The 14,898-nt window shown below is 33.6% G+C and overlaps 1 protein-coding gene across 3 annotated transcripts in view; it reads left to right on the top strand.

The window, feature by feature from the left end:
* Window positions 1-14,898, top strand: part of RB1 (RB transcriptional corepressor 1) — a 150,157-nt gene that overhangs the window by 49,847 nt on the left and 85,412 nt on the right. For all 3 annotated transcript variants that reach the window (XM_058548166.1, XM_058548167.1, XM_058548168.1), the window contains exons 7-11: window positions 517-627; window positions 3,038-3,180; window positions 5,359-5,436; window positions 8,437-8,546; window positions 14,798-14,875. In XM_058548166.1, the coding sequence (XP_058404149.1) occupies window positions 517-627; window positions 3,038-3,180; window positions 5,359-5,436; window positions 8,437-8,546; window positions 14,798-14,875 (520 nt within the window). The remainder of the gene's footprint in view (window positions 1-516; window positions 628-3,037; window positions 3,181-5,358; window positions 5,437-8,436; window positions 8,547-14,797; window positions 14,876-14,898) is intronic.

The following is a 14,898-nucleotide window of genomic DNA, read 5'->3' as shown; positions in this document are numbered from 1 at the left end:
TTGTGCTAAATAATTACTTTATAGATAACTTTACAGACTTATACTAATTTTGTTATTTCTTAGTGGCTTTGGTTATTGTAATATTTTGGAGGGAGGTTAAAATTGAAAATATATGAGGTTGCATAAATATATATAATTAAAGATTAACATATATCATAGTTCAAAATTATTTTCAGAAGTATTAAATTCTATAGCTCTTACCAAAACTGGAAGTAGTTTTAAAAAAGCAAAAACAAAATGAATTTAGACATAGGGACTGAATTATAATACCTTAATGTAAAATTCTCATGGTAGACTTATACTTCATTTATAATTTTATAACTTTATGTATTTTTATTTATCTATATTTTTATATATTTCAAATCTGAGTTTTTACAGGAAAAAAAAAATCTTTAACATGCCTCTAATGATTGTTGAGTAAATGAGTCTACAGAAACACTCATACCTACAATTTTCCGTGACTTAAAGATCTCAGTCTCTAACTTTACTTTAAATGTGAACTTTTTTTATTTTCAGGGGAAGTGTTACAAATGGAAGATGATCTGGTGATCTCATTTCAGTTAATGCTGTGTGTCCTTGACTATTTTATCAAACTCTCACCTCCTGCGTTGCTCAAAGAACCATATAGTAAGTATTTTAAATAATTTATGCCTCTCCTACTTCATCATTATTGAATGTCTACTAGGTCCAAAATATGGCTCTAGAGCCAAGGGGATGATAAAAAATAAATCAGGAATGGACTCTGCCCTCAAGTAGTGTAAAATATAGAAGGAGAGATGAGACAAGTAAGTAAGTAATGAGAGTGTATGGTAGAAAGCGATCTGGGCCAAAATACAGCAAATGCTATGGGAGTTCAGGAGATGAGAAAGTTTTCCCAGCTAGCAAGACGAAGAAAGACCGTAGAAAACAGATGGCATTTGAATTGAGTGTTGAAGCGTAGTTAGGATTTGAGTGTTGTGGGAAGTTGGGGGAGGGCATTCCCAGTAAAGAGAAAATCAAGAGACAGGGCATAGATATGAATGAAGTTGCTTGGGAAAGAGTGGCCCATTCTACAGGAACAGATTAACTAAATTTTTATCATTGGATGCTATAATGGTTATGTGACTACTTTTTTCTTTGCATATGAACTGTAATTGATCTACTTCAGTGGGTGATGAGATGGGAAATGTGTTTAAATAAAAATAACTATTGCTAAAATAAGTAGATAGCATTAAGCAAAGATGAGGTATATTCCTCTTAGAATGGAATTGCTTCCTTAGATGGCATCAAGAGTAGTATTTCAAAATCACTTATTATACTACAGAAAAATGTAAATTTAAGTAAGGCTGAACTGATTTCCTGCTCTAAAATGATGAAAGTATTAATAATACTAAAAATAATAGAGGACAGATCAAAACATGCAAGTCTCAAAGTGTTGAAGTGGCTGAAAAGCTGAAACCTGATTAATCTTTGTGAACAATAACTTCATGGAAAAATGAAGTCTGGAGCAGAATTTTGAAAATAGGTCGAACATGGTTTGACAAAAAAGACAGGTCATTTAGCAGAAACCACATACAAAACAGAGGGAGAAAAAAATAGAAAACAACATATTTCAAAATTTTCTGAATTTTTAAAAATTTCCTTTATATGCTTTTTACTCACTTTTTTTTCAACGTTATTACTTTAATAAGTTGATGTAGGATGTTACTTTAGGTTGACAGGCTTTGTTCTTTTGAATAATTCAAATGTGTGTTTAATTCTCTAACTGCTATGTTAAAGAGAAGCCAGGATGAGGTGTGATATTGACTGAGTATGGTAACCTTTTAATTAACTTTTTATTATGGAGAATTTCAAATGAATATAAAATTAGATAGTAGTATAATAAGCCTCCATGTGCTTATCACCTACCTTCAACATATAACTTATGGTCAACCTGTAGCCCCATCTAGTGCCCAGTTCCACCAGCTATATTATTTTGAAGCACATCTTTGCACCCCATTTCATCCTTATAAATTTCAGTGTTGGTCTCTAAAAGATAAAGTCTTTTTAAAAACCATAATGATAGTACCATTATCACACCTGAAAATCAATTAATAGTGATTCCTTAATACCACCAAATATCTAGTAATTGTTCAGATTTTTGATTGTCTTATAAAAGCAATTTTAAAAATTTTTACACGTTGACTAAATCAGAATCTAAATAAGATCTACACTTTGTGATTGGTTGATATGCTTTTAAAAAGACTTTTTAAAAATTTCCTCCTCCATCTATCTTTTTCTCTCTTTTTTTCCTTGTGATTTATTTATTAAATAATCAGATGATTTGTCCTATTGAGTTTCCCATGGTTTAATTTTTGCTGATTGTATCCTGTGGTATAGTTTAACATGTTCCTCTTTCCTCTCAATTTCTTGTAAGTTGTTGGTCGGGCCTAGAGGCAGTTAATACCTTTTATACTTAGCCATCTGTAATCTCTTTAATAGCTCAATCCACGTTCAGTTTGAATTGGGAATGCTCAAAATAATCCAGGTGATTTTTTTTTTTAAATTACAGTTTATTATCATGTTATTATATTTGTATACTTATCTTGTAAAAGCATCATAATTTACTATGATATTTGCTAAAACTTTTAAAATTTATTTATTTTTACTGTATCTAGACATTGAATCCATAAATACTTATTATTCTTAAGATTCTTTAAGATAGAAGACATTTTTTTCCCCTTGCAGACTAAGCAGGATACACTTAGAATTAGTTTATAAGTTGGCTATTTCCCTTGCCTTCTTCATATTTGTCTATGGGACTTTAAATATTTTAGTTTGTTTTTGGGCTAGTTGGGGGCAGAAGAGAATAGGGATGGCAAGAACTATTATCAGTACATAACTTACAATAGATATTTAATAAATAGATGAAACTGTTAACCCTTTAATGACGCCTAATAAATAAAAGTAGCAGAATGTTACCAAGATTATTTCTGACCTTCTGAATTATAATCAGAATACTTCATTGTTTTATACAGTGGAATGTGCAATTTTCTTATCTAATTTACCATTTTTACAGAAACAGCTGTAATACCTATTAATGGTTCACCTCGAACACCAAGGCGAGGTCAGAACAGGAGTGCACGGATAGCAAAACAACTAGAAAATGATACAAGAATTATTGAAGTTCTCTGTAAAGAACATGAATGTAATATAGATGAGGTAATTTAACTTCATGATTTCTTTAAAATAGTGAAGTAAATTTAGATGTAAGTTCTTCCTAACAGTATATACATTTTTTGTGATGAGCTTGCTTTTATAATTAGTGCCAACTCTTTTATAGTAGCGAAATATTTAGAAAAAATTTAATTTTCATGTTCAGTTACTTTGATTTTAAAGAGAGTAGCTCCCTCACTTTGGAATCACTGAAATGTACATCATTAAGGCAGTAGTTTTCAAATGTATTTGTTCTTTGATTCCTCTGTAGTTATGATACCCCTAATGTTTTAAAATATCCTTCTAAGAAACCCCTAGTGTTTTGGTTTAGTAATAAGTGATACCAAGATTAAATTTCTATTCAGCCTTCTTTAATTACTCTCTTTCTAAATATTACACCAGATGCTAAGGGCTGGTAGAGAAAACACATGAACTACACAGGAATTGCTTATCTTGTCCATAAAATCTGGAGTGTTGGAATTGGAAGGAAGCTTACAAATAATGTACTCAGTTTCCTTTTAGTAATGAGTAAACAAGCTTCTAGAGACTGATCGCTAATTACTAACAGAGTCTAGACTTTGGGACATCTGCTGTCAGTGCTCCTTTCACTGTACCATGATGTTTCTCTCATAGATTGTTATATTGTCCATAATTCACTACCATCAGATAGCTGTATGAAATGTTACATCTTTGAAATTTCTCTGTCAGCTCTGGGAAGGAATGGGGGTATGGATCTCAAAATCTAGTTTAAGAAGTGTTGGAATGATTTATCAAGATATCTGGGTTTTGGCACTGTGGCTTTTGTTAATTTCAACTATATAGATATGGACATATAGATATATTAACTTTATACCTATATATTTCCTTTTTTACTTTTCTAGAAATTATACAAATTATCTTTGATAATAAGCTGACAAATGTAGTTGAAATACTTTTTTTACTCCAGTCTGTTGCTTAGTCTCTCAAGATAATGAATGAAAATAAATGCAGTTTTCTAATTCCTGGTTGTTAATTCTCTGGATTTCGGAACTACTTGTAAAATTTCATTTGTAAAATCAAAATAAATCATTTTTTTTACTTGTCTTTTAAATAACTCTTTTTTTTATAATTTAGGATTTTTGTAGTAATGATTTTTAAAGTGTAGGTGATTAAAAGTTTTGGTAGTAATTGACAATTAATTGACACGATTATTTACATATAGCATTTATAGTTATATAACTGTTAGTTATATGTGTGGTTATGTAATTATTGGTTAGTCATACTAATTGGTTTATTAGAACTACCTACCTTATAAATATTCTAGTTAAGTGGGAGTTAATTAGAAAACAAAACTAATAAGTATTACAGAGGCTTAATTCTTACAACCTATTTGTGAAGTTTGAAGATAGGAACTGATATTAAATTATTTCTACCTTATATAGACTCCAAATTTGGAAAAGGAAGTTAAATGAAGAAAAGTAGGTTGTTTAAAATTTCATAACAGAGTGCATGTGTAGAATAGCCAGGAATATAACTTGAGGTTTTCCGAGTACCGTCTTTATCGTCCATGTTAAATGTAGGGTGCTCTTGCATGAAACTGCATAATTCCACAGAACATTTTCATTTGGTTTTGATTTGAATTATTGGGTATAATTTTTGTGCTTGGAATTATTTTCTTATAAAACCAGTTTATTTTCCTAAATTTATGCTAAAATAATTGACGTGATATTCTCTAGGCTAGGTGTCAGAAGACGTGTGTAAAGTGTCCCACGAATATGTTTTGGGGAGAAATCAGAGACAGTGTAGAGAAGTGAAAAGAGTCTTGGCTTTGATGATAGACAGATTGGGTTTTAATTCTGCTCTGCCACTTCCTAGCTGTGTAAATTTGGTCAAGTTGCTTAATTTTCTTGAGCCTTCCATCTTTTCGTCATTTGTTAAATGTGGACTATTAAAGTTGGTTTCAATGAATTTTCTTCTTATAAATCCTGTTTCTTTAAGAATTCCTTGCTCCACCTCTATTTTAGGACCTGAAATCTGCCTCACATAAATTAAAAAGTAATTAATTAATTATAAGTAAGTATCACAGTAGGTTGAATGTAACTCATTGATCAAAACGTCAGTTAACACTTTATTCTAGTGTTAATAGTGACAGAGATTATTATTTTTTTAATTGTAATGGTCATGTTATAACTTTATCTTTTTCAGGTGAAAAATGTTTATTTCAAAAATTTTATACCTTTTATGAATTCTCTTGGAATTGTAGCTTCTAATGGACTTCCAGAGGTAATCTGAAAGAAAACTTAATAAAAAGTTAATGTGTTTTGGGACTTTTGGGAGAGAGGAATAGTTGTCTAAATTTCTTAAAATCACTTTATTGTATTTTAGGTATTTTTTGCCCAAGGAAAGGAATCTAAGTACAATTGTGGTGAACCAACTTTATATAGTAGCAAAAAAACCTTTTGAATATATATACTCAAATGTATAAATAAGCAGCATTTTGTAATTTGCACTAGAAATTGATTTGCACTGAAATTTTTCAAAAATCAAAGTATAGGCTTTTGAATTTCTAATTGCCATTAAATATTTAAATGTAACTAAACATGCACAATCAGATTTGATTTAGTTTGCTATGCATCCTTAAGCATAAGATCCATGATTAATGCCATCAACATTATTGGCATTAGTGTATTGTGGAGCATCTCTTTTGAGTATTTTTTTTATGTGTGTGAGGAGGACTAGCCCTGAGCTAACATCCGATGCCAATCCTTCCCCTTTTTCTTGAGGTAGAGTGGCCCTGAGCTAACATCCATGCCCATCTTCCTCTACTTTATATGGGGCGCTGCCACAGCATGGCTTAACAAGCAGTGCGTTGGTATGTTCCCGGGATCCGAACCTGTGAACCCCAGGCCACCGAAGTGGAGCGTGCACACTTAACTGCTTGTGCCACTGGGCTGGCCCCTCTTCTGAGTATTTTTAAACACTGTTTAATTGAGGGGCTGGCCTGGTGGCATAGCGGTTAAGTTTGTGCGCTCCACTTTGGCAGTCTGGGGTTCGCAGGTTTGGCTCCCAGGTGCGGACTGACGCACTGCTTGTCAAGCCATGTTGTGGTGGGGTCCTATATAAAGTAGATGAAGATGGGCATGGATGTTAGCCCAGGGCCAGTCTTCCTCAGCAAAAAGAGGAGGATTGGCAATGGATGTTAGCTCAGGGCTGATCTTCCTTGCCAAAAAAGAAAAAAAAAACTATTTAATTGAAAATAAATTCAGTTGAAATGACTGTGATTATATTGCAGAAATGTTTCACCTTAATGGTGTGCCATCCATCTATCTGTTTCATTTCACATTTTGCCTCAAATATCTTGCTCTTAAATGAGAACAGAACAACTGAGAACTTTATGTGGTAAGGTGAAATATGTGGAGAAAAGGATGCTTAGATAAGTGAAGAACAAGTACTCAGTGATAAATCAGTGTTTTAGAAGCACCTGGTATTAGTCAACAAGATCAAAAGACATGAAGTGAGATAGCTAGAGTGCTAATTCTGTGACCTGAATTGGTAGCTAATCCTTGAACTAATGAACTTACCCATTCAGCAGTTATTTATTGAGTGCTTACTATGTGCCAGGCATTGCACTAGATGTCATCAATACAGAAATTTAACTCACAGGCACTGTCATTAAGGTGCTAGTGGGAGAGACAGACAAAGAAATAGAATATTACAGGAGTCTACAAGAGTCTGATAGAAGTACGCACAGAGTGTTGTGATATCTCAGAAGATGGTCGCCTAATCCAAACTGGAGTAGACAGGTTTTGTGGAAAATTATTTGGAGGTGTTGTGATTTCTGAGCTAAGTAGGCTTTATGAGAAATGGCATTTACAGGACTTGGAAATTATAGATTCAAAGGCCCAGTGACATGTGATAGTGTGGTCTGTTCAGTGAACTGCAACTAATTCTTTAAGATTGGGATGTAGGGTGGAAAGTGATGCAATATGGTAGTATACGGGCAAAAAGGGGTGAAATGTTGTCTTCCTGAGTCTTGTTACCAACTTATGTACCAAAAAATATACTGTTCACAACTCTAAAGAATCTTAGACACTCACAGTAATTTTTCTTCCCTTAGAAAGGATTATAGTTTTAATAGAAATCTTAAGATAAACTTTATATTTTCCCCAGTATTTTGCAGGTAGTGCTAATAGCAGCCAATCCATGACTGACTGATAATTAGTGCCTCACTAAGACAAGGCAGGAACAATGATTAAGCTTAATCAAACATGAAAGACTGTTCTGCCTAAGAAATTTATGCAAACAAACAAAAAAGTTTACATTTAACTGGATTCCTTCCTACCACTCCTTTTAGAATGCAGTTTTAGTTCTCTCAGGTTGGAAACACTGCACCTTTAAAAGTCACAGTAGAAGGCGTGCCAAATAGTTGTCTATTGGGTCAATTGGTTTGTAAATTATGATTAGAAAATTGTGACTCAGAACCAATAAAAGAATTGCAGATTCTAGCAATTAAAAAGGATCTGAGATTGGGAATAAATCATGCAAGTGTGTTAATTGGGATAATTAATTGAGCTAATACTCTTGCCCAAGATACTTAACTGAAGGGAGTTGGAGTGAACCAAAGGATTTAGAAAAGATAGGCAGAATATATAGTCAAGAAGATTTGTTACAATGTTTGAAAAATACTTTATTTTATATTAAGTGTAGTAAAAGATTAAAAGTGAAGGGGGGCCTGGCCCCGTGGCTTAGCGGTTAAGTGTGCGTGCTCCGCTGCTGGTGGCCCGGGTTCGGATCCTGGGCGCGCACCGACACACCGCTTCTCTGGCCATGCTGAGGCCGTGTCCCACATACAGCAACTAGAAGGATGTGCAACTATGACATAACAACTATCTACTGGGTCTTTGGGGGAACAATAAATAAATAAAATTATTAAAAAATAAATAAATAAAAGTGATGGGGTATTTGAAGGATCTTGGCAATTAAGTGGTTATGATACCTATTTTTATCTATAGTTCCATCTCAGTACTGTTTTGGGGCATTGATGATCCTTATCTAAATAAAATTCTAATGAATGGGGTGCATGCATAAAATAGAGTTGACAAAATTTGCAAATTTTCTTTACTTCACTTTTAGATACACCATATTTATATTGCCTGTGAACTCAAGTATATTGTAATATTAAGAGTATATTGTACAAAAGTTCTTTAATTAAATCTGTACTTCTGTGTACTGAGAGATGTAATGACATGAAAAGGATAATCATCAGTATTTTTATCTTTTGAGGTGGAAAGTCTTTCTAAACAATATGAAGAAATTTACCTTAAAAACAAAGATCTAGATGCAAGGTTATTTCTGGATCATGATAAAACTCTTCAGGCTGATCCTACAGACAGGTATTGTACATGGTATATTTTTATTTCTTAATATACTTTTGCTATAGGTCGATTTTGATATAGGTAGCTTTAAATAGGTTTTTATTTAGCTTAATGACCTTTGAATATCATTTATAATAAATTACTTCAAATGCCTTTATATAAAGTTAATAATAAGATAAACAAAATTCTAAGCACATAATTTAACAGAGGTTTTTTTTTTTTTAATGAGCTACAGTGCCTCTACATAGATTGTAAATCTATTCTACTTTTTATTAAAACTAGTGAAAAAATATCCTTTGTATCTTCTACCTGAACAGTACTTTGGCTCCTAGTATGCACAGGCTTGTGTTGATTTTTAATATTTTTATTTAAGTAATTTCTCTCTAGCCAAGTCAAAGCAGAGAATAAATCTTTTATTTCTTTCATGTTTTTGGAATGTAGTTGAATTTTCACTTTGTCTCACGGAGTCTTAGTTTCCTCATCTGTAAAATACAAGCGTTTACTCTAAGAGTCATATGTATACTTAGTATACTTTATACTATAAACACATGTGTATAGATGAAAGTACTTTGTAAACAGAGTGATAGAAAAATGCTAGCTACTTTGTTCTTAATTCAGTTTATGAGTTTGAATATTTTTTCATAAATGAGGATAGGATAAGTTTCTCCATGTAAGAAAGCATTCCTACCTAAGTCAGAAAAATGGAAAGTGAAGATGTTCAACAGCCATTTGAATGTATTTTTTTTTTTAGCTGAAACAAAACAAAACAGTTTACTCCTTTCTCCCACCCCCTCTCCCCGACCTGTGACAACCACCAGTCTGTTCTCTGTATCTATGAGTAGTTTAGTGTTGTTGTTGGTTGTTTTTTTTAGATTCTATATATAAGAGAGATCATAAGAGAGGTCTTTCTCTGTCTGACTTATTTCACTTAGTATAATGCCCTTGAGGTCCATCCATGTTGTAGCAAATGGCAAGATTTCATTGTTTTTTTTAATGGCTGAATAAGATTCTGTTATATACATACCATAGTTTCTTTATCCATTTATCCATCAATGGACACTTAGGTTGTTTTCATATCTTGGCTATTGTAAATAATGCTGCAGTGACCATGGGGGTGCAAATATCTTTTCAAGTTAGTATTTTCATTTCCTTCCAATAAATACCCAGAAGTGAATTTGCTGGATCATATGGTAGCTCTGTTTTTAATTTTCTGAGTAACTGCCATACTGTTTTCCATAGCGACTCCACCAATTTGCATTCCCACAGGTGCGCAAGGATTCCGTTTTCTCCATGTCTCCACCAATACGTGTTATTTCTTGTCTTTTTGATAATAGCCATTCTATTGTGATACAGTGTTGTGAGGTGATATTTCATTGTGGTTTTGATTTGCATTTCCCTAATGATTAGTGAAGTTGAGCATCTTTTCATGTACCTGTTGGCCATCTGTATATCTTCTTTGGAACAATGTCTGTTCAATTCCTCAGTCCATTTTTAATCAGATTATTTGGTTTTCACTTTGAGTTGTATGAATTCATTATGCATTTTGGATATTAGCCCCTTATCAGAAACTAGATTTGCAAATATTTTCTTTTCAGTAGGTTGCCTTTTTGTTTTGTTGATGATTTCCTTGTCATGCTTTTTAGTTTGGTGTATTCTCACTTGTTTATTTTTGCTTTTGTTGCCTTTGCTTTTGGAATCAGATTCAAAAAATCATCTCCAAGACCGATGTCTTGGAGCTTACCACCTGTGTTTTCTTCTAGGAGTTTTATGGTTTTAGGTCTTACATTCAAGTCTTTCGTCCATTGTGAGTTGATTTTTTTTTTTTTCGCTGGGAAAGATTTGCCCTGAGCTAACATCTGTTGCCAGTCGTCCTCTCTTTTTTTTTTTCCCTCCCCAAAGCCCCAGTACATAGTTGTATATTATAGTTGTAAATCCTTCTAATTCTTCTGTGTGAGCTGGCACCACCACATGGCTACTGGCTACTGACAGACAAGTGGTGTGGTTCTGCGTCCGGGCTGCTGAAGCAGAGTGTGCCGAACTTTAACCACTAAGCCATCAATCAGGGCTGGCTCTTGAGTTGATTTTTGTGTATCGTGTAAGATGGTGGTCCAGTTTCATTCTTTTAAATGTGGCTTTCCGGTTTTCCCACCCCCATTTATTAAAGAGATAAATTCCCTATTGTATATTCTTGGCTCCTTTGTCATAAATTAGACTATGTACATGTGGGTTTATTTCTGGAGTCTCTGTTCTGTTCCACTGAGCTGTGTGTCTGTTTTTATGCCAGTACTGTACTGTTTTGATTACTATAGCTTTGTAATATAGTTTGAAATCAGGGAGCATGATGACTCCAGCTTTTTTCTTCTTTCTCAGATTGCTTTAGCTCTTCGGGGTCTTTGATTCCACAAAAATTTTAGGATTGTTTGTTCTATTTCTGTGAAAAATGCCATTGGAGTTTTGATAGAGATTGCATTGAATCTGTAGGATGCTTTGGGTAGTATGGACTTTTTCTTTTTTTGGTGAGGAACATTGGCCCTTAGTTACATCTGTGCCAATCTTCCTCTATTTTGCATGTGGGGCGCCTCCACAGCATGGCTTAATGAGCGGTGTGTAGGTTCACACCTGGGATCCGAACCCACGAACCCAAGGCCATGTGAGCGGAGCTCGTGAACCCAGCCACTATGACACAGGGCCATCCCCCATTATGGACGTTTTTTGTGTGTGTGTGTGAGGAAGATCAGCCCTGAGCTAACATCTGATGCCAATCCTCCTCTTTTTTTTTCTGAGGAAGACTGGCCCTGAGCTAACATCCATGCCCATCTTCCTCTGCTTTATATGGGACGCCACCACAACACGCACAGCAGTGCGTCGGTGCGCACCCGGAATGCAAACCGGCGAGCCCCGGGCCGCCACAGTGGAGTGCGCGCACTTAACCACTTGCGCCACTGGGCCGGCCCCTGGATGTTTAACAATATTAATTATTCCAATCTATGAGCACATACTATCTTTCCATATATTTGTGTCTTCTTCAGTTTCTTTCATCAATGTCTTATAGTTTTCAATATACAGGTCTTTCACCTCCTTGGTTAGATTTATTCCTAGGTATTTTATTTTTTTTGATGCAGTTGTAAATGGGATTGTTTTCTTAATTTCTCTTTCTGATAGTTCGTTATTAGCGTATAGAAATGTAACTCATTTTTGTATATTGATTTTGTGTCCTGCAGTTTTACTGAATTCGTTTATTAGTTCTAAAAGTTTTTTGATGAAGTCTTTAGAGTTTTCTATATATATGTGATAACATATCATCTGCAAGTGGTGACAGTTTTACTTCTTCCTCTCCAATATGGATGCCTTTTATTTCTTTTTTTTGCCTAATTGTTCTGGCTAGGACTTCCAATACTGTGTTGAATAAAAGTAGCTAGAGTGGGCATCCTTGTCTTGTTCCTATCTTAGAGGAAAACCTTTCAGCTTTTTACCATTGAGTATGATGTTAGCTGTGGGATTGTCATACATGGCCTTTATTATGTTGAGGTATGTTCCCTCTGTACCCGCTTTGTTGAGAGTTTTGATTATAAATGGTTGATGAGTTGTCAGATGCTTTTTTTGTATCTATTGAGATGATCATATGATTTTTATTCTTCATTTTGTTAATGTGGTGTATCACATTGACTGATCTGCTGCTGTTTTACCATCCTTGCATCCCTGGAAAAAGTCACACATGATCATAGTATATGATCCTTTTAATGTATTATTGAATTCAGTTTGCTGACATTTTGTTGAGGATTTTTGCATCTATGTTCATCAGGCATATTGACCTTCAATTTTTTTTTTCTTGTAGCATTCTTTTCTCATTTTGGTATCAGAGTAATGCTGGCCTCATAAAATGAGTTTGGAAGAATTCCCTCCTCTTCTATTTTTTCAAAGAGTTTGAGAAGGATTGGTAATAATTCTTTGAATGTTTGGTAGAATTCACCAGTGAAAACTATCTGGTCCTGGACTTTTGTTTGTTGGGAGGTTTTTGATTACTGATTCAATCTCCTTACTAGTAATCGGTCTGTTCAGATTTTCTATTTCATCATGATACAGTCTTGGTAGGTTGTATGTTTCCAGAAATTTATCAATTTCTTATAGATTGTCCAATTTGTTGGTGTATAATTGTTCATTATAGTCTCTCATGATCCTTTGTCTTTCATTGGTATCAGTTGTAACATCTCCTCTTTCATTTCTAATTTTATTTATTTGAGTACTCTCTTTTTCTTGGTGAGTCTAGCTAACGGTTTGTCAGTTTTGTTTATCTTTTCAAAGAACCAGCTCTTAGTTTCATTGATAGTTTCTGTTGTCTTTTCAGTCTCTATTTCATTTATTTCTGCTTTAATTTTTGTTATTTCCTTCATTCTACTAACTTTGGGCTTCATTTGTTCTCCTTTTCCTAGTTCCTTGAGGTGTAATGTTAGGTTGTTTGTTTGAAACATTTCTTGTCTCTTGAGGTAGGCATTTATCACTATGAACTTCTCTCTCAAAACTGCTTTTGCTGCATCCCATAAATTTTGGTATGTTACATTTCCATTTTCATTTGTCTCAAGGTATCTTTTGATTTTACCTTTGATTTCTTCTTCCACCCATTGGTTGTACAGTAGCATGTTGTTTAATTTCTATATATTTCTGAATTTCCCAGTTTTCTTTGTGTAATTAATTTCTGGTTTTATACCATTGTGGTTGGAAAAGATGCTTGATATGATTTCAATCCTCTTAAATTTACTAAGACTTGTTTTGTGGCCTAACATACAATCTGTCTTGGAAAATGTGCCTTGTGCACTTGAAAAGAATGTGTATTCTGTTTCTTTTGGATGAAATGTTCTGTAAATATCTGTTAAGTCCATGTGGTCTAATGTGTCATTTAAGGCCAATATTTCTGTATTGATTTTCTGTCTAGATGATCTATCTGTTGATGTAAGTGCAGTATTAAAGTCCCCTACTGTTATTGTATTGCTGTCTATTTCTCCCTTTAGGTCTGTTAATATTTGCTTTATATGTTTAGGTGCTCCTGTGTTGGGTCCATAAATATTTACAAATGTTATATCTTCTTTTTGGATTGACCTCTTTATCACACGTAATGTCCTTCTTTGTCTCTTAAATAGAGATTTAATATGAATTGTTCTCTGTAGCAACTATTTTTTTCTCATTTAGCTGAATATAATTTTTAAAATATGCACCAAAAGAAAATTGTTGAAGTAAATAGTTTACTCAAGTAGTGGTCTCTTTTTTCTACCCTTTCACCTGTTATTACTTGCCTTGTTCATTTTTTTTTAAGTTAATACAAAAGTATATTGTTTTGAATTGTCATGTTGAATCCTAAAGTAGGAATGGTTGAGAGTAATAAAAAAAATGTTTGAATGATCATAAGTATGGTTAATTTTCTCTTTAGCATGAAATCTTTTAATATGTAACTGAAAATAGATATAATTTGGAAATTATATATATTATATATATAATATTTATATATAGTTAAATTATATATATTTATATTATATATATAATATTTATATATAGTTATATATATTTATATTATATATATTATATATATATATTTGGAAAATATATATAATTTACACAAGTAAAATGTTTCTAATTTTGTTAAGTTTAGATAAAGTTTTTGGAAAGCATAGTGATCGAAAAACTTGAGCTCTGATATTTTTTAATACTGAACAACTTGGTTAGTAATCCCGTCTACCACCTAACTTTCTAGAGAAAAATCTAACTTTCAAAAAAATTGTTAATGATTAGTGCACCTGTTTGTCATAAACCTAGTGGACAGAAACCCAACTTAAAAAGAATGGTGAAAAAAACAAAATTTTATTTTATTTATTTATTTTTTGTGAGTAAGATCAGCCCTGAACTAACATCCATGCCAGTCCTCCTCTTTTTGCTGAGGAAGACTGGCACTGAGCTAACATCTGTGCTGATCTTCCTCCACTTTATGTGGGACGCCGCCACAGCATGGCCTGACAAGTGGTGCATTGGCGCGCGCCTGGGATCCGAACCCGGGCCACCAGCAGTGGAGCACATGCACTTAACCGCTACACCACGGTGCTGGCCCCTCAAATTTTATTTAAGCAGCTTTTGGATCATCTATTTCATATTACTTCTATTATTAACTTACCATTTTGTATGATGTTGTGAGGCATCATACAAAGGTATTATACTGCGTTTTTGACTCATAAAGCACAAATTATGAATTTTCAGTCTGAATGACTTTGCTTATCATTATTTAGTTTTGAAATGCAGAGAACACCACGAAAAAGTACCCCCGATGAGGAGCTGAATGTGATTCTTCCACAGACTCCAGTTAGGTATGAAATTTTTTACTTTTGAT

Source organism: Diceros bicornis, chromosome 9 (genome assembly GCF_020826845.1).
Source record: "Diceros bicornis minor isolate mBicDic1 chromosome 9, mDicBic1.mat.cur, whole genome shotgun sequence".
In the NCBI taxonomy this organism is placed as follows: domain Eukaryota; kingdom Metazoa; phylum Chordata; class Mammalia; order Perissodactyla; family Rhinocerotidae; genus Diceros; species Diceros bicornis.
The sequence above is the reverse complement of the archived record's forward strand: the minus strand, read 5'-3'. Positions and strand labels throughout refer to the sequence as shown.